The 21,069-nt window shown below is 35.0% G+C and overlaps 1 protein-coding gene across 5 annotated transcripts in view; it reads left to right on the forward strand.

Annotated features, from left to right (window-relative positions):
• Positions 1-21,069, forward strand: part of PIK3C3 (phosphatidylinositol 3-kinase catalytic subunit type 3) — a 157,737-nt gene that overhangs the window by 85,412 nt on the left and 51,256 nt on the right. For all 5 annotated transcript variants that reach the window (XM_027127842.1, XM_027127843.1, XM_027127846.1 and 2 more), the window contains 7 exons: positions 5,144-5,249; positions 6,727-6,843; positions 12,189-12,320; positions 14,502-14,630; positions 15,289-15,358; positions 17,555-17,619; positions 20,283-20,367. In XM_027127842.1, coding sequence (XP_026983643.1) covers positions 5,144-5,249; positions 6,727-6,843; positions 12,189-12,320; positions 14,502-14,630; positions 15,289-15,358; positions 17,555-17,619; positions 20,283-20,367 — 704 coding nt within the window. The remainder of the gene's footprint in view (positions 1-5,143; positions 5,250-6,726; positions 6,844-12,188; positions 12,321-14,501; positions 14,631-15,288; positions 15,359-17,554; positions 17,620-20,282; positions 20,368-21,069) is intronic.

Raw genomic sequence — 21,069 nt, forward strand, 5'->3', positions numbered from 1 at the left:
CATGGCTCATGGGCCCAGCTGCTCTGCAGCATGTGGGATCTTCCTGGACCCGGGGCGTGAACCCGTGTCCCCTGCATCGGCAGGCAGACTCTCAGCCACTGTGCCACCAGGGAAGCCCAAACTTGATACTTTTTTTAACTGTAGAAATGATCTCTGATCTAATCTTACTGCTCAGTTTACTGCGGTTAACTTAAACAGTACAAATTAATAGCTGTTCATTCTGAAAGGTAATTGTTTTTGAAGAATAGTGAGGTGTTTTGCTTTCCGTGTTTTAGACTGAGTTGGAGAACTGTCCTGTAGGTCAAATCATTAACTTCATTTTCCCACTCTCCAAACATAATCTTATCTGGATACTGCTCTTGTAGCCAATAAGTAGATAAATAAATCAAGGCTCTTTAATAAACGTGGGTGTTCATTACTTACATAACAAATATTTCTTTAGTTTCAGCCTTCACGGTTCTCTTCTCATTGAAGAAAAACCACTTTCAACAGTCTTAACTAAATCACTCATTTTTTCCCCTTTCAACAATCTTAACTAAATCACTCATTTTTCCCCCTCTTTGGGACCTGTAATTTTATTTTTCCTGTTGTCCTTAGTAGTGGAAGGAAAAATAGTTCCTTGCTTTTACTTTAGAATTTAATATAATATTCATAAACCACGTTTCCCTCACCGTAACTTTCAGTGTGTCCTTGAAAATACTTCCACAAACTGTTTTGGCTAGTTGTTAATCACCATTTTTACTTTGAAAATTTTGCTTAGAAATCATTGTATTACCAGATAGGTACTATTTCCTTTTAATGTAACCTCTTGCTTCCTAATGTTCTCCATATTCTAATCTGAATTCTTAAGTGTATGTCTATTCACTGGTGTTATGGAAAAATATTTCCTCATAAAAATCTGGGTAAATAATTCAATGGAAATTAAAAAAAAATGTGTGGGGCACAGTGCCAAGGTTTGAGTAAGTACTTTTAAGCTTCTTAGGTATTTAAAATTAAGGTTTTATATATTTTAAAAATCATTTACTAAGAATTCCTTTATAGATATTTTTATTTCCTTGTGATATTCATGGAAAGTTTACTGTGGCTCAGAATTTATAGTCTAGAGTAGTCACTATTATAAGAGCTATATGTATGTATACTGATTATGTGGTGTTTAAAATTATGTATTCTTTGGATTTGAGTATAGACCAGATTTCATTGTAAAATTTGAAATTAGTTGCGATAGCATCTTTGATATCTTATTTCAAGTAGGAAGAGTTTTCAAACCATTCTGAAAGCAGCTGAACAGTAGGAAACCTATTAGATGAGCAGTTTCCAACGAGGCAACAGTTTCTGTTCAGAAAGAGCACTTTGTTTTCTCCATAGATAATAAACAAAGTACAGCCCTAGCTCCCAGTCTTATAAGCATTCCATCAAACTTAGATTTGATTTGTGTTTTCCCACTATGTCTCTGATTCACTGATGCAATAGCATGTGCTATGTCTATTCATTCTCTGAGGTGTAATTGTTTTTCCCATATTTATAATCTGCATATTTCATATTCAGAAACACTCATGGGGAAGAAAAAGCTATTGATGTGGACTTCTGACTTTGGTACACACCACTTTTGTGATTGTAGGGTGAAAATATGGGAAATAATTTCAAATAATTGACTTAAAATAATCATTCTATTCCTTTGAACCTGGACAGAATAGTATAAAAATATTAATCACATTTAACAATTTATATGCCTCTCAGTCTAAGCTTACTCTGTTATAACAGATATATTAAAATATAAATTTTACTTGATTGTGCTATTTCCTTTTGAACATTTTGAATTTCCTTGTTCATTTGTTCCCTTTCCATTGATTTAAACAGGATTCCTGCTATAGTTGAATCCTTAGAGGCCTACAGTAGTACAGACAATCCTTTTAAAATGAATAGTGTCAACATTTTAAACCTCAGAGGGGAGTTATAGTCTCCAGTCTGTAAAGTGTTGGGCATCAGGATCTATAAATTGTTGCAGTTTTTTTTATTTTTATAGCTATTCCAGTATGTTGAAATTGAAAGTAAACTTTGGCTGCCTTGACATGTTTTTCTGTAACTTTTAAGACCTTTCAAGGTAATAAAGGTTATTTACCTCACAAAATGAAATTGCCAGAAAACAGGTAGCCCACTGATGTCATCATATGATGGGTACCCAGGCAATTTTGTCTGCATTTCTACTTGAAGATGACAGGTTTCAAGGAAGCACCTGAGAGTGCTTTGTAGAGTCTCCTTACTGCTGAGAACAGAGAATTCAGAAGTGACTCAAATCTAGGTCGTCTAGTCTTGATCTAAATTTGTCCTTCATTTTGGAAATGACACTGTCATTTTTATTTTAGATGGACTTTTCCTTTGCATAAGAACTTTGGCTTGAATGATTTTGAGAGGTGTTTGATATGTGACCTTTATCACGTAGCTGCAGCCATTGTGTTTACTTGGCAGTCAATGGGACCTGAACAAAGCAGTGGAGCCGTATATTGTGGTCATCTGTATTACTCCTTTAGAAAGGAGTTGCCGTGTAAACACAGGAAAACACAATAAATATACTAAGGTGATGGGAATAGTCAAGGACTTTAAAGGGTTAGAGAGTATGGACTGGGTTTGAATCTGTATTGACAGTTTCAAGATTGAAAAATGCTTTCTTGAATTTTTGGTTTAGAACTCTCATTCTATAAGGTAGATATAGTGTCAGGGTTTAGTTCCTCATACCACTTTACAGAAAATTCTATTGTTAGGTTATACAACTCTGAGGACTTCCAGATCACTTGGGAAGTCAGTGGGAGAAGGCTCTTAACTTTTATCAACCTTTAAAACATTTCTTTGTGTAAGACTATATTGTGTATGTCAAGGGCTACTAAAGATTTTTAAGATACGGAATCTGGCATCGGTTTCTTCATAATCTCTGAAAGGAGCTAGGAGTAAATGTGTGAAACAGTGACGAGCAAGGTAACATTATCAGCACAAGTTGTATGAGAGGCTGTGCCTGTTTTAGGAAGGCAGAGGAGAAAGAAGTTGTTAGGGTTTGCAGAAACTTCCTGGAAGAGACGGAGTGTCACCTGTATTTGAAGGGTGGGTAGAAAAAGGAAAGGTGGAGGTGGGAAGGTGTTTCTAGACAGTACCGAAATATGAGCGAAAGCACAAAGTCGGGGTGGTGGGGAGTCGAGCTGATTGGAGTGTGAATGCATGAATTGGAGATGCTGGAAGTTTGAACCAGAAGCTTATGGCCACAGAAACTGTTTTAAAATAGTAGAAAAGCGGGAACCATTGATGTTTTTGTTAATATAGGTGGGACATGATGAAGGTAGTTTAAAGAAGAAAAATTTGGATGATTGTATTGATCAATAAGGGGTTTGTTTTTAGAGTTAGAGAAGCTAGGTGAGAGGTATCTGCTGGTTGATTCCAGACAGGGCTTGCTAGTGGTACAGTACAACTACAAGAAGCATTTTTTAGGAAAAAATCAACAGGGCCTAGTGACTAATTGGATATAGGTGTTTGAAGTGAGGGAGTGTAACCTAAGTTTGGCTCTAGATGCACAGACCACAAATTAAACACAAAGTGCCGGTTATAGTTTTAGGTAGAACCTGTGTTCTCTGGTTTGGTTACAACCTCACGTGATTCAAACTGTAGCCTAAATGCCTGAAATATTGATAATGCCTTCAATTGAGATAGAAAAATAACTCATTTAGTGTGATAACTTCAGTTTTACACATCTTCAGTTAAAAATGACAAGCAGTGTCTTGAAAAGGGGATCTGCTGCTTGAAAATTAGGGTAGTTGAATATAAAAGCAGATCACCTAATGACATGCAAAGTTAGGCCTTAGATGTGGGAAAAGGGATATATATTAATATTTGAGAATTATCAACATTGAGATACTTGTTAAATCCATGAAATTGTAAGCTCTCTGCTCTTATGAAGTTTACCTTCTAGATGGTTAACTATTTTCTTTCCAGAAATAGTATAAAGGAAAATAGTAAGCCCTGTGATTTGAGATTTGTGAAATACTATCAGTTAAGGAAGTTGAAAAGTTTCATGTGGTTTTTAAAGGTCAAACTGTGAGAGTAAGCTTAGTAGAAAGAATTCTAGCCGAGGACCCCAGAGTCCAGGGTTCTGATTTCAGCTCTTCAGTCAACCAATTGTGCCACCGTGGGCAAGATACAGCCACCTCTAAGTTTCGCTATTGATAAAATAAGCAAGTTTGAAACTGCACATCATTATCCACTGAAATCAGTTTTAAGGCTCACAGTCTAGCATTTGTTATTTAAAGAAAAGTGAAATAGAACAGAGTAACAAATATTAACATATTGTTCATAGAATATTGCTTTGTGAAATTTTTTTCAGTTTTATGCATCTGTGTGCACACATGGGCTGTGTGTAACGAGTTGTGATCTAAAATGTATTTGTTAGTATGGCTTGTTCCAATCAGAACAGTTGGAAACACTGGATTAGACAACCTCTAAAATCTAATCCAGTTCATTGTTTATATGATTATATGAATTGTATAAGCAGTTTAGGTTTAAGACTATATTTATATTTAAAATTTTTTAACTCTCTAAAACCACAATTTTATGATGGAAAAATTGAAGATTATATATGGAATTTTGAGAAATGGGGAAATTGGATATGAAAGGAAAAATTAAGATTTTAATTTATCTTTCAGAGGTATGTTAATGAAAAAAGCTTCAGTGTTGTTGTTGTTGTTTTTCCCCAGAATAAGAGAGCCTTATGTAATACCAAAAGTATTACATATATTTTGAAAATATTTTTGTTCATGAGTTACTTGGTAGATTTGTGAGCTTATATAATTTCTGAAGATGTTAATGCTCTGTGTACCTCATAAAGCATTAGGAGAAAATGCTCATTTTGATGCCAAATTTTTTAGAAAGTCTAGGATATTGTACACATTAAGGCATTCTGTTATTAATTTACCTTTATAGAAGGTTATATATGTTGTTCCTGAATTTTCAGCTTTAAAAAGAGTGATAATAAAATGTGTTTCATTACTCCCATTAATTATTTTTGCAAATTTGAATTGATCTGTTTTAATGGAAAGGCATAAGTGTTTACAAAATGATTCTGAGTTTCATTTCACATTTACATGAATGACTTAACATTTTTAAGGTATGTGATAGTGGAATGTGAAGATCAAGATACTCAGCAGAGAGATCCAAAGACCCATGAGATGTACTTGAATGTAATGAGACGGTTCAGCCAAGCATTGTTGAAGGTAACCATTTAATGTAGGGGTTGGCAGACATGGTGCATGGGACATATCCGGCCTATTGCCTGTTTTGGTATGCCCTATGAGCTAAGGATTTTTATTTTTAAATAGTTGTAAAAAATCACAAGAGGAATAATACTTTGTGACACATGAAAATTATGTGAAATTCACATTTCAGTGTTCATAAGTAAAATTTTATTGGGACATAGTCATGCTCATTTGTTTTCATATTGTTTGTGGTCACTTTTGTACTCCAATAGGAGATAAATATCTGGTATGGAATCTCTATAGTCAACAAGACCTAAAGTAGTTAATCCTTGGCCCTTTATAGTAAGTTTGTTGACCCCTGATTTAGTAAAATAAACCTATACCTGGAACAAAAAACCCCCAAAGCTTTGCTTTTTTATTTCACTCTCTGTTTTCTGTTTTTATTTTTAAGACTAGGTTTATTTATATAAATCTGGTAATGATCATATTGCAGATACTTTCTATATAACTTATATTTTTGCTTTTATAGTTTCTAGAGGTATGTAAGCCATTTTTCGCCCGGTATTCTTGTGATTGTTAAGGCAGTGTCACAGTTCAGCCAGCAGAAGGTGCACAGGCAATGAAAAGAAAACTGTCATGACATTAACTGTGATTTGCTGTAGAAATGTAATATTTTACTTCAGAACATCTTTATCTGCTGTTTCATGTTTCATTTAAATTTTCTTAAAAACTTAAGTCACATCTTATTGAACTCTTTGAGTCTAAACTTTTGTACAGTTCTCAGAGGCCAGAGATTCTCTATATCTAACTGACTAGCAGATAAGCAGTTGGTCCTCTCATAATCTCTGTCACTTATAACCTTTGTCATCCTGTGAGGAAATTTCACTTTCTTTGAGCATAAATTTCCATCTTCGAAATAAGGATGACAATTGCCAAGCTGCCTTTATCAATGTAATTGGAGAGATTAAATGAGAAAATGTTATTTTATAATATTTTATGAACTGAGAATTACTACATGAGACTTTATAGCATTTAGTTTTTATGACTTCTGTTTTACTAAGCAAGCATATCATATTACTCTTTGAGAACTTTTTTTTTTAAGTATATATTTATTTCCTTGAGGATAGTATTGTTTCTACTGTATGCCCAGCACATTTTTGAAGAAATTATAGGCTTCCAGATATTTATTGAACTGGTGAGTGAATACATTTTGGGTGAATGAATTCTGTCTTGTCACATGGTTGCGTGTGGGAAAAAAAGTACAATTTTTGATAGACCAGTATTCGCTGAAGATTCAGTTAATTTTCAATTGTGGAAGAGTTGGCGGTGTTTAAGATAACAGATTTATCATTATCTCTGAATAAAGATAATTTTTTTCAATACTATGTGGTGAAGTTTGTGGCTATTAAAAGAATAAAGATCACCCATGCTATTGAAGAAACCCTAATCATTATGCTACATAGAATTAATTTTTCTTTCCTTTGAATCCCTTCAGGGTGATAAGTCTGTCAGAGTTATGCGTTCTTTGTTGGCTGCACAGCAGACCTTTGTAGATCGGCTGGTGCACCTAATGAAGGCAGTTCAGCGTGAAAGTGGAAATCGTAAGAAAAAGGTAAACCTTTGGGCTTTGCTTTCTGTTTATGACTAATAATGTCTTGGTATCATAAAATACTGAGTTTTGGTACTGTCTCTTTGGTTGATATATTTTATGGAATTCTTATCATGCAATTACGGCCATACCTCGGAGATATTGCAGGTTCTGTTCCAGACCACTGCAGTACAGCAAATATCACCGTAAAGTGAGTCACATGAATTTTTTGGTTTCCCAGTGCATATAAAAGTTAGGTCTACACTATACTGTATAGTATAGACTATACTGTAGTCTGTTAAGTGTGCAATGGCATTATGCCTAAAGAAAGCAATGTATATACCTTAATTAAAAATATTGCTAAAAAACGCTAGCCATCATCTGAGCCTTCAGAGAATCATACTCTTTTTGCTGATGGAAGGCCTTGCCTCGATGATGTGGCTGCTAACTGATCAGGGTGGTGGTTGCTGAAGGTTGGAGTGGCTGGGGCAATTTTGTAGAATAAGACAACAATGAAGATAATTAATCTTTGCCACGTCAGTTGACTCTTCCTTTCACTAACAATTTGTTTTCACTGTAGCATGCAGTGCTCATTGGCAGCATTTTTACCCATAGTAGAACTTCTTTCAAAATTGGAATTAGTTCTCTCAAACCCTGCCACTGCTTTATCAACAGACTTTATGGAATATTCTAAATCCTCTGTTTGTCATTTCACCAATATTCATAGCATCTTCACCAGAAGTAGATTCCATCTCAATAAACTACTTTCCTTTGCTCATCCCTAAGAAGCAGCCTCTCATCTGTTAGTTTCATCACGAGTTTGCAGCAATTCAGTCACAGTTTCAGGCTCCCCTTCTAAGTCTAGCAAATCTTGCTAGTTACTTCTTCCACAGAAGTCTTGAACCTCCCAAAGTCATCCTAAGAGTTGGAATCAACTTCTTCCAAACTCCTGTTAATGTTGATATTTTGACCTCTTTCTGTGAATCACAGTTATTCTTGATGGCATCTAGAATGGTGAATTCTTTCCAGAACATTGCCAATTTACTTTGCCCATATCCATCAGAGGAATCACTAACACTCACAGCCTTATGATAGTATTTTTTAAGTACTGAGACTGGAAAGTCAAAATCAGACTTTGATCCATGGGCTGCAGAATGGATATTATGTTAGCAGGTATAAAAAACATTAACTCACTGTACATCTTCACCAGAACTCTTGAGTGACCAGGTGCATTGTCAATGAGCAGTCATATTTTGAAAGGAATCTTTTTTTTTCTGACCAGTAATCTCAACAGTGGGCTTAAAATATTCAGTAAACCATATTGTAAACAGATGTGATGTCATCCAGGCTTTGTTCTTTATTTATAGAGCAGGCAGTAGATTTAGCATAATTCTTAAGAGCCTTAGGATTTTTGGAATGGTAAATAAGCGTTGGCTTAAACTTCAAGTTGCCAACTGCATTAGCCCCTGACCAGAGAGTCAGCCTGTCCTTTGAAGCCTTGAAGCAAGGCATTGACTTCTCCTCTCTAGCTGTGAAAGTCCTAGATGGCATCTTCTTCGAATATAAGGCTGTGTCATCTACCGCTTTTGTTAATTATCTTAGCTAGATCTTCTGGATAACTTGCTGCAGCTTCTACGTCAGCACTTGCTGCTTCACCTTGCACTTTGATGCTATAGAGATGGCTTCTTTCCTTAAACCTCATGAACCAAGCTCTGCTAGCTTCAAACTTTTCTTCTGCAGCTTTCTCACCTCTTTCAGCATTCATAGAATTGAAGAGAGTTAGGACTTGCTCTGGGTTAGGCTTTGGCTTAAGGGAATGTTGTGGCCGGTTTGATCTTCTATCCAAACCACTAAAACTGTCTCCGGATCAGCAATAAGGCTGTTTTGCTTTCTTATCATCCATGTGTTCATAGTAGTTTAATTTCCTTCAAGAATTTTTCCTTTGCATTCACAATTTAGCTGTTTGGCATAAGAGGCCTAGCTTTTGGCCTGTCTAGGCTTTCAACATGCCTTCCTCACTAGCTTAATTATTTCTAGCTTTTGATTTAAAGTGAGAGATTTGTGACTCTTCCTTTCACTTAAACACATAAAAACCATTGTAGGGTTGTAAATTGTCCTAATTTCAACATTGTGTCTCAGGGAATAGGGGAAGAAGAGAGAGGGAGAACAGCTGGTCAATGGGGCAGTCAAAACGCACGTAACGTTTTATCGATTAGGTTCTCCGTTTTATAGGGGCTTGGTTCATGATGCCCCAAATCAATTACAATAGTAACATCAAAGATCACTGATCACAGATCATGATAACAAGTATAATAATAGTGAGAAAGTTTGAAATATTGTGAAAATTACCAAAATGTGACATAGAGACACAAGGTGAGCAAGTGCTGTTGGAAAATTGGCACCGATAGTCTTGCTTGACACAGGGTTGCCATAGACCTTCAATTTGTAAACAATGCAATCAATATCTGCATAGTGCACTAAAGTGAAGTGCAATTAAATGAGGCCTGTTATAGTAATAGGAGTGGTTAGAAGTACAGATTATGTATGGGACTCTATTTTATGAGTTTATATACATTGATTTTTATCCACACAACAACTCTATAAGTTAGGTACTATTATTATCCCAATTGTAAGGAAAAGTAGGTAGTAGGAGGTTAAGTAATTTGCCAGATGTCCTCAGTTAGTAAGTGTTGAAATTAGGATTTGTACCCAGACATTCTGAGTCCATATTTTTATCTACAGTGCTTTTCTGGCTCTCATTTTAGAATCTTAGTATCTTAGAATACAATTTATTTGACATGGAAGGAACCTCTAGAGATTATTTAGACTAGAATTTTTCTGAGAAAAAGAAGGTCCAGAGTAACTCACCCAAGGTTGCAGAACTAGTGATAGTGACTGGCAATGTGTTCTCATGGCCAGTACATTGATTTTGCTCTCAACGGGGTGAGGTTTCTACTTGATGATAATAGATGAGCATCTGTTCTTCAGATGTTATTTTTCCTGATCTTTTGCCCAAATGATATGAAGGATTCATCTGATATCTTCTCTTTACCTAATCCCATAAATGCAAAATCTTTCTTGGTGACATTTGTAAAACACCACAACACATTTTACTGTCCTTCAGAATTGTGAGAGGAAGGCGGAGAGACTAAAAGGTGAAAAATTGAGTCAGGAATTTAAAGGCAGGGGATCAGGTCTGGCAGAGATGTGTGCAGGGAATAATGTTAACGAGGTTAGGGAGGAGAAAATAGGCTGCAGAGAAACACATGTTTATTGAGTCGGCGTTTTCTTTGTTTTTGAGAAGAATCACAAATCCTGGTTAAATAACTAAATTCCTACTGCTGTTCCTCCTGGAGCCCTTCTCTCCAGAGGTGCCCTGGTGAGGAGCAGTGTGACCCCAGTGCCCACCATCAGAAAGAATGCCTGTTCTTTTGACTGTCAGTTTGGGGCATGTATTTAAACCGCAGTTTGTTCTTATGTGACATACTCTTTTGTTCACCACCCATGAGCCTCTGGATACACCTCAGTTTTCGCTGTTCTGGAAGTTGACTCCCTACTGGAGACAGCACTTATAGTCCCCCCAAATAAATGTTGTTTTTGCCACATATTGCAAAACACATATTGTTTTTTCCTATATTTTAAGTCAGACAGTCCTAAATATAGTATCAACATTGGCTAAAAATCTTTTCAGACAGTTTTTCATGATGTGATAAAAGACAAACATAGTTTTATTTACTTAGTTTTACTAGAAACAAGCCCTCGAGTTTTAGTGAAATGCCAAGATGACTCTCTACCACCATTATTTGTGTTATTACTAGGAATAATGAAATGACTACAGCTAATAATTTGCAATCATATGTAATAGTACTTTTCCATCCCTCATAACGAAGTTGGGAGAGAGTTGCCTTGGTGAGTGCAACGGCGTTAAATGTGTGGCCAGGGGATCCATGAGTTAGGTGTCAGATGGTAAAACAAATAATAATATTGTTGCCACCTTCTTTCCTTTGCTGATCTCCTTTAAGGAAAAATTCTCTTGATTGAGGTCTTTGAATGTAGATATTTGAGTTCCAATAAAAATGCATTGATGCCACACTTTTAAAAAACAATTAAAGCTTTCATTTTGAATGTTCAGTAGTCTCTTTTCACTTTGTGTTTCTTTATGTTATAATATTTATTCTATAAAAATGTATCACATGCCTACTGTGTGCCAGGCACTTTTCTAGGTTCTGAGGATACAGAGGTGAATATAAAAATCCCTACCTTTAGAATGTAAGGACCTTACATTCCTGTTGGAGGAGAAAGTTAACAAAATAAGTAAAATATATTTTATGCTAGATAGCGTCATGTGCTTTGGAGAAAAAGCTGGAAAGGGGAATAGGAAGTGCTGGGTTCGAGTATTAAGGCAGCTTTTCACTTCTCAATGGAATAGTCAGGAAGGCCTCACTGAGAGTTGACATTTGGACAGAAACCTGAAGCAAGTAGGGGAGCAAGCCACTGAATAACTAGAGAAGACTATTCCAGCCAGAGGAGCTGCAAGCACAAAGGCCCTGATATGGGAGCATGTGTGACATGTTTGAGAAATAGGAAGAAGCCCAGTGTATTAGGTCAAGTTTTCTCCCTTTAAGAACAAGCTCACCTGTTTAAAGAATGCAATACTCTCACAGCTTTCAAAGGAAATAGATTGTTATTTTGAAATTGAATAGATGGGCTTGATCTAAACACTATAGATGCTGCTAAATGACAAAGCTGTTTCATCATGGCTTGAATTTCTCAATTTCTGAAATCTTGGCTCAATGCAGCGTGCATGTGAGCTAAAGGAAATAAATAAATGGTGATATCTTGGGAAAAGTTCGATCAGACAGAGTCAATGAACAGTAAAAGGTAAGGTCCAAATTCCTCCAAGTAAATTGAGTTTACTTTCTAAACCCAATACATGCAATGGAACAGCTAATGAAATTCTTGCTTAATATTTGGTCATGAGAAATTAAGCTTCAAATGAAATTAGTTTCTCCTTGTGACTTCACAGATCCTTTGAAAATAGAAATTGCATCTTTAAGTCCAGCTTGAGTATATCCCTGATTATCAGTTGCAGCAAGAGAAACATATTCCCTAACCTTATGAAAGTCCAACTTTTCATAGGTCAAGGGATTGCTCCTTTTAAAGCATGCTGCTGCTTTTGTCAGGTGGATTATAAGTGCTTGTCTCTCACACATACTCTCTCCTTTATGTTGTATTACTTCGCATATACTTTTATGGTGCTTTGCAAATATTTTAAAGTTAATAGAATCAGTCTTTATGTCTTTACCATATGCTTTAAAAACCCCTTTTCCATTTTAACCTAATTAGTACTTTCTAACTTGTTCTCCTAGAATGAGAGACTACAGGCATTGCTTGGAGACAACGAAAAGATGAACTTGTCCGATGTGGAACTTATCCCATTGCCTTTAGAACCCCAGGTGAAAATTAGAGGAATAATCCCAGAAACAGCTACATTATTTAAGGTAATTGTGGTGGATCTTTAGACACTACCTTTGAAAAAAGATACCTTTTATTTATCAGTGTGTTTTAAGATCTTTTTGTATTATCAGTAGACATTTTTATGTGAAATGTATAAAATATTTTTATATCTGGATTTTTTAATCTTTAATTTTTGAACTATTTATTAATCACCTGATTTTTCTCATGTAAGCTTTTTTTTAAAAAAAATTAAAAGTTAAATTGCAAACTTAGACATTATAAGTTCCCGTGGTTAGATATGAGTTCTAGTTAACCTATGACTTAAATTTTTTCTTGTATTTTCAAGTGTAGTAATTCTCTTTAGTCCTTAATAGCATGCCAGACTTTCTTTTGGCTGGCCACCACCTGGATAGTTAGAAAGAACTGGTAGCAGCTGCCTTCTCTAAGCAGGCCAAAGGGCTGAGCATCATTACTTGTGAAGAAGCATCATTATCTGCTGGGCATCATATTGAAAGGTCTCTCTGAGGCATGATGTTTTAGGTCTTCTGATTCTAAGGGTGGAAGGGCATAAGTTGCATTGGGATATTACTTTGTATCAGATAAGAAAGGGCTCATAGATCAACAACTTGGGTATATGAAAAGGGGTGTGATTACAGTAAAAAATGGTTGATTTTTTTAAGGGTGTGTTTAAAGGCAGCCCATGGCAGCCCAGCTCACACAACTGCAACGTAAGTTTCATAAAGCAGTACTTAACCTTACTGCATATTATGGACTCTAATAGTTTCTATTCTTTTAAAAACTGTTCTGTTGCATTAATTTTTAAATGTTTGCAACGTATTTAATTGGTTTTAAAACTCATTATTGAATTATATCTTGCAATTTGAAAAATGCTGGTACAGGAGAGAAAATGCAAGTATTTCTTAGTTCTTGCTAGAACTCCCAAATAAGACCTGCTTCTAATATTCTCATTCCCTTAGGACTAATCAAAACCAGTGAATCAAAAAAGGAGTTTTATTATTTTTTTGCAAACAGGATAAAAAAGAATATCTAAGACATAGAGCAGGAGTTGTAAGAGTGGGGCATAAGAATCTATCATTATTGTTAGGTGTATTCTGGATCCATTTTTTCCTTAATAACATAATTTTATAATTATGTCTTATATACACAAAGTAGATGGTCAATAAAATATCATGGGACATCTTTTTAATCCTAATATTCAGTCCTGATTTTTTTCTTCCAGCTCTTATTAAGTATGTGGGCATTCTTAAAAATTCTGAATTGCAGTTAGCAATTAATGGTTCTAGAGTGTTTACTACATAACTCTAGCATTATAATTCTTAACCATTTTTGAGTCATGAATGTCTTTAAGGGTCCAATGAAAGTGATGGATTGGATACTTTAGAATGTTACCCATATGCTTGTACATACACTGAAATGTCTGCACAGAGTTGTAGGGGAATCCATGAATTCCTGTTGTCTTTTTATGAACTCCTTAGAGCTGAAAAGGTTATGCACCTAGTTTTCAGTATTTTTAAACAGTATTTTGTAGACCTTAGCTTAAGAATGAAAGCTAGATCTCCATGGGGAGTGAACCCCTTAAGGCACTGGGATTAGTGCTTAGTTATCCTGAGATTGTCAGCTGCTTGCATTAGATTTCAGATGAAATCTAAATTTCAGAATCAGATCCGAATCTGAAAAGGGAAATTACAACAAAGAACCTCTTGCTTATCATTTATCTTTAGGAAGATCACTTCCAGTTCTTCTTGAGCTTTTGTGAGCTAGGGTACAAGGTAATTTATAAAATAAATTTTGCCTGAGGTGATAAAAGGATACTACAAATTTAAGATAATTTGAAGTTTGGAGTTTCAGTCCACTAGAGGTTGTAGGTTCTAACCATATATTCTTTGAAGCATTTTTGTTGCCTTTTCCCCCAACATTTTATATGAAAGTTTTCAAACATACAGCAAAGTTGAAAGACTTTCACAGTAAACAACTGTATACCCACTTCTTCTATCCTGTTATTAACATTTTACTGTATTTGCTTTGTCACACGTCTGTTCATCCCTCTGTCTGATACTTTTTATGCTATTATTTCTCATGGCCTGTATAAATTAAGGTTATTATTATTTGTTTTCTTTATTAGACTCATTTCTTTTCTTTAGATTATTATAAATTTCCCCACATTTCCATCTTATATAATTTGAAAATAATATTTTTATTTCCAGAGTGCCCTTATGCCTGCACAGTTATTCTTTAAGACAGAAGATGGAGGCAAATATCCAGTTATATTTAAGCATGGGGATGATTTACGCCAAGATCAACTTATTCTCCAAATCATTTCACTCATGGACAAGGTGAACATAACCTTATGTTGGTAGGGAACATATTTTCATTTTAGAAATTGATGATTTAGTGGATATGCTGTGCATGGACAGAATTGTTTTGTAACATTCAGATGCAGTCCTAGAAAGCTGAACAATCTCCACTTGATCTTGAGCAAATTTAGTTGTTTTTGTACACTGCAGGATGGCTCTTATGATTAGTATAAAATGAAACTGCATGTGTTCCTTTTTATAAAAATGTTTTTCCCAGTTAAGTTCTTTCAGTGTTAAACTTAGTAATTTTCTTCCTCTTAGTCAATTAAATCTTCTTCTTTTTAAAATCCTGTTTCTGTCCCTGGCTTATAAAGGAAAATATTTGTCCTCATTTCCTTTTCCTGTGTTCTAAAATACTTTGTGACCAGTAAGGCCTGCATAAATCCTTGGGAGGAACCCTTCTGTTCATCAAAAACTGACAGTGATCTAGAAAAAGATAAGAAATTTGACATGCCACCGTGTAAAGTGCTTAATACATTTATTTTGATGATCAAAGTTAAATTAACTAATTGATTTAATTAAGCCTTAATTTAGGTTTACCTTCTAAATCTCTGTGTATTAAAGTGCTATAGTACTTGCGTGCAAAACTATTTTATAACATTCTTTTCATTTGGTTAATATAACTTTTGATCTTAAGCTGCTACGAAAAGAAAATCTGGATTTGAAGTTGACGCCCTATAAAGTATTAGCCACTAGTACAAAACATGGTAAGTTTATTTTATAACATTATTATTTATTTCAGTGTCCAATGAGTATACTTTTCCTCTTTTATTATTTATTTATTTATTTATTTATTTATTTATTTATTTATTTATTTATTTTGCGGTACGCGGGCCTCTCACTGTTGTGGCCTCTCCCGTTGCGGAGCACAGGCTCCGGGCGCGCAGGCTCAGCGGCCATGGCTCATGGGCCCAGCCGCTCCGCGGCATGTAGGATCTTCCTGGACCGGGGCACGAACCCATGTCCCCTTCATCGGCAGGCGGACTCTAAACCACTGCGCCACCAGGGAAGCCCTACTTTTCCTTTTCCAATTGAAAAGTGTTAAGAATGTTAGAGATTGAACTCATGTGTAACACTGAAGACAACTTGGGCCTTCCTGACTGCTGGCCTACCTTCCGTCTCTCCCTCCCTCCCTCCCTCCATCCCTCCCATTCTTCCTTCTGTCCTTCCTTCCTTTTATACCTCTTGGAATCATTAAACAACATATTTGGAAGAAAAATTAGCACCTTTCTGATGTATTTCTTTGCAGTAAAAACTTTCAGTAGCTACAAACTACAGTAGTTTTCTTCCATGGTGATCTGTATCTGGAATCATTACTGAGAGTTACTAAAACCCAGAGAGGCTGTGCCCTGCTTATACAAGCCACTCAGCAGATGATGTTGCCTTATCCACTAATTTTTTTTTTAATATATATCTAAGTCTTTTTGATATTGAGTAACCTCTGGAAGTTTGGCAGAAGATTCCCTAGGAATGCTTGCCTAATGCCTATTGTAAATTTTATAATCTTGTTACTCTTAGAGCTTCTTACCCTTAGGTATCTTGAAGAAACAAGTACCTGTTTTATTTTAGGCTTTCTGCCCTTCTCTGGGCCACCCCCAAATCTTTTTGGTGGTTTAATTCCTGTTCCCATTTTTCTCTCAGAATGATCTTGTTAAAAGTGCAAATATTCTACCATCCTACATAGATTGATTTATTTAGCTTTCATTTGCTCTTGGGACAAAGACAAAAGCCTTAGCTTAGTTTACAAGTTCTTGCATGGTATGACATACTTCTGCACCTATCTCTGTCACCTCTTTCTTGCCACTCTCCCCCTTGCTTCTTAGGCTTTAGCCACACCAGCCACCTTCCATTTTCTCAAATGTACCGTGCTCTTTTCAGTCTTATATGATCATTGTCTTTAATATCCTTTCCACTTTACTAATTAATCTTTATTATCCTTCAAAACACGGTTCAGATGTCAGATGTCCTCTGATCCCTGTTGTAATATAGGTTTCCCTATGCTATTCTCTTTCGTTCATAGTTTTTATCCCAATAAAACTTGCAAGCTTGTAAGATCTTTGAAAGCAGGGTCAAGGCTCTATTTTTGCTTATCTGGTGAAGTTCTTGCTACATAGTAGAAAAACTATAAATGTCTGTTAAGTACATTAATGCAGACTGTTCAGTATTTATAAGAATAGATGATACATTTCTTACTCTAAAGAAATACACAGTCTCCTAATTTGCATGTGAATGATTATAATGTAAGACTTACCAAAACCAGATCATGGTTATGATCCTGAAATAGTTTCCATCGTTCAACGTTGATTTTTTTTCACAGATTTGTAGTTTTATACTTCTTTTGTTGTCCCTAGACTTACCAGATTTACTTTTTCTCTTTATTCTCCTGTATACTATCTTCTTTCCCTTCTTTTTGGTAGTTTAAGGGATTTATACTTCCCTCTTATATCATTTCCAGGGAATGGCAGAAGATGGAGTATTACACAAAGAAAGCCAATGAATATACTATAATTTTAGGGTTAGGTGATTGATATTCCACAATTCCAGATTTCTTAAAATGATTTTAAATTCAGAATAATTTTAATTGACATATGTTATAATACTATAGAAAGAAATTTTTATTCCAGATTTAAGAAGCCTAGCCTATTACTTTGTGTTCCTTGTGTATAATAATAGAAATTGGCCTTGAGAAGCATACAGATTGTCAGCTAATTTTTTTTTAAAGTTTCCTTGTATTTCCTATGATGTAAATGCCAGTGTATACTAAATACAATGTTTATAGACCTCTTTAAGCTATTAGGTTTGTAGTGTATACATTTTCAAATGAAGACTGTTCTTAGCAGAATCTTTATTTTTATTGCTTCACCAATAGCTATGCTTAATACAATGCATCTGTTTCTGTGTAGGCTTCATGCAATTTATCCAGTCAGTTCCTGTTGCTGAAGTTCTTGATACAGAAGGAAGCATTCAGGTATAGTATCTATTTTAAAGATTTATAAATTTCATGAATATATTCTTATTATAAAAATTTCAATCTTTTTAAAAAGTATATAAAGTTAGAAATGACAGTCTCTTTTTATCACCTGTCTTCCCTAAAGTTGTTTTCCTTTCCTGAGAAGTAAATAATGCTAACAGTTAGAAATGCTTCCATGGTAGATGTTCAGTTCCTTAAAATGGGCCTAACATATAATAGGAGATCAGGAATTAACTGGTAAACAAATTTTAAATTTGTTAAAGTTTATGGTTGTATTATATTTCAAAGTATGGAAATATTATAATTTATTTAGCCATCAGTGAACATTCTGATTATTTCCGATTTTTGTTGTTTGTCAGAACAGTCCTACGGTGATATTTTTGCTTGTACATGTTTTGCACAATTATTTTTTTAAGACCCTTATCCCCACCTCCAAAGTCATTTCTCTCCTTTAGTATAAGAAAAGACAAGTTTTTTCTGGGACTAAGCCATGTATATCTTTGGATTTTTTTTTGTACATTTCAAATATGTGAATTAGTGTTTAATTCAGAATTCTTATTACATCTTAATAGTTTATTTTGTTAATTTTTAAATATAATTTTTCTTTTTCCTAAGAAAAATGTATATAATTCACACAGAAAAATTGATATGCCTGAGATGAAAAATAATACAGTGAAAGGCTTGATAGAGGATATTTGCTGTAGTGTGTTTTTGTGTTTCTCAGTTTAGAGTGTCTCAGTAATTCAGTATGGAGTTTAGATTTTCAAGAAAGCGTTACTCTGTTTTGTTGGCAAAACAGGTGGTTGATTCTGTTGTTTGGTTTGGGATACAGTCATGTTCAGTGGTTAAAAGCTCACACTCAAAACATCAAACTGCCTGAGTTTGAAGTTTGGCTCTGCAGCTTTCTAGCTATATTTTGTGTAACCTTGCAAGCAGGTTAGCCTTTAGCTGGTATTTGGCTTTCTGTGAGAACTTGGCTTTTAACTGATGAGGGTGGTTCACATACCTAGACTGTTTGTACAAATAATATGATTTATAGCAAACAACCTGCTTTCCTTCTAGAATTTTGATAGTTACTGAACTAAATAGACTGTAGAGGGTGCCTGTATGAGCAGCCCCCAGTAAGTACGCTCAGTGTATGCCTTCACAGAAGACAGGAAGGAGGATTGCACGTGGAATTCACAGGCTTTGCCTGTGTATTTTTCCCACGCTGATCCTGTTGTGTATACTTTTACTGTAATGCACACTGCTGTGGTACAACTGTAAGTTGAGTCTGTGACCCCAACTAACAAATCAAACCTGTCAGAGGTGTAGGGGACCCCCTAACATACCCTTCAAGTCTCAGTTTTTATATCTGTAAAATTTGGATAATGATGAAGAGTACCTAGCTCTAGAATTGTTCTGAAGATGACATGAAATGTATGCAGAGCTTTAACACAGGTTCTAACTGAAGTAATTGTTTAATAAAGTTATCAATTATTATGTTGCTCTGTGCAATTATGATTTTGTAAATTAAACCAATGACAGTTTGTGTCCTGATTCTTAGTTTCATGTGTGATCTGTGTAAATAATTTTGCTGAGTCATAGCTTATCTTATCTTCAACTTTAGTAGATAATTAAAAATTGTTTTCCAAAATAATTGTTTTTATAAGCAACTGTTTCTCATTGCTACCCATCTTTGCCTAATCTTGGTATTGTCAAACTTCTAAATTTTGGTATTTATTATTATTTAGTTTTCATTTCCCTGATTACCTGAAAGATTGAGTATTTAAAAATACGTGTAGGCCATTTATTTCTTCTGTGAAGTGCTTGTTCATATCTTTTGCGCATTTTCATGTTGGGTCATTTGTCTTTTCCTTATTGATTTATAGGAGTTCTTTATATATTCTAGATATAGATTCTTTGTCAAACTTACAAAGTGCTCCAAAAAGCTTAAAACATAGGATAAACTTACTTTTTTAATAGTATGTTAGTTGTATTTTCAAATAATATACACTGTGTATTTTTCTTTAACATCTAGATGTAAGGGAATAGGTCCAGTTGGTAATCTGGGGTAAAAATAAATAAATGCATGATTTTCCCCAGTGTTTCCAGACTCTTTGGACACTCTAGTGTATTTATTGTGCCCCTATAATTCTTTGGTTCAGTCTTCATCTCTTATATTTATCTTTCTATCACTTTCCTCTGAATCTGAAAATTCTTAGCATTGCATTCTAATTATTTTGAAAATTGGAATGTAACTTTATTAAGTTTATTAATGGTAACAGTGTTTCAGTGGCCATACTTAAAAGGTAATTTTTAAAACTCATGTTCACTTTTAGGAGAATGTATGATACCCAGAAAACCCCTCATGTTTACATTCAAGAGAAAGGTGAAACAAACTGGTAAATTAAGTATAGAGATATAGCAGTAAGTTTATTTAATGTTTTCCCCTGTGGTATAGAAGTAGCAGGCTTTTATTTATTTGTTTGTTTGTTTGTCTTAGCCTATAAGCATAGTAATGAGACTGATTCCTGAGGAATATGCTTCCTAAAGTCCACATTTTATAATTACTGACTGCTGTACACCAGACACCTTTTTGTCATTATTTACAATTTTTAAATGCTGATTTGTTTAAGGATTGTATTGAATTTATAAACATGAAAATAATATCTTTTCAGAACTTTTTTAGAAAATATGCACCAAGTGAGAATGGGCCAAATGGGATCAGTGCTGAAGTTATGGATACTTATGTTAAAAGCTGTGGTAAGTATTTCAACTTACTACGTTTCATTGCTATGTGGAAATAAAGGAAAACAAGCTATCCTGATATTACCATACTCATACACATTTAGAACATGTTAGGATTTTTTCTAGTCCATTTGGGCTACAATAACAAAATACCAGAGACTGGGTGACTTACAAACAACAGAAATTTATTTTTCACAGTCCTGGGGGCTGGAAGTCTGAGATAAGATGCCAGCCTGGTCAGGTGAGGGCCTTCTTTGGGTCAAAGACGTGTTACTGTATCTACACCTGTTGGGAGGAGCTAGGGAGCTCTGTGGGGTATCTTTTATAGGGGGCTAATCCCATTCATGAGGGCTAAGCACCTCCCGAAGTTCCCACCTCCTGACACCACTACCTTGGGCATTAGGATTTCAGCATGTGAATTTTGAGGGGACACAAACATTCAAACCATAGCAGTTTTAAATGCTGTGCAAGAAGATTAAAAGATAGAAAATGTGAAAAAAGAGGTCATTAGTGTTTTGACATAATAGTAGGAATAAGGTGTAAATTCTGTTTACTCTTTTATAGATGCATCTTTTTTTTAAAACATCTTTATTAGAGTATAATTGCTTTACAATGTTGTGTTAGTTTCTGCTGTATAACAAAGTGAATCAGCTATATGTACACATATATCCCCATATCCCCTCCCTCTTGCATCTCCCTCCCATCCTCCCTATCCCA

This window comes from Aethalodelphis obliquidens, unplaced genomic scaffold, assembly GCF_003676395.1.
Source record: "Aethalodelphis obliquidens isolate GAN/ISIS:26980383/991018 unplaced genomic scaffold, ASM367639v1 scaffold32, whole genome shotgun sequence".
NCBI classification, from domain to species: domain Eukaryota; kingdom Metazoa; phylum Chordata; class Mammalia; order Artiodactyla; family Delphinidae; genus Aethalodelphis; species Aethalodelphis obliquidens.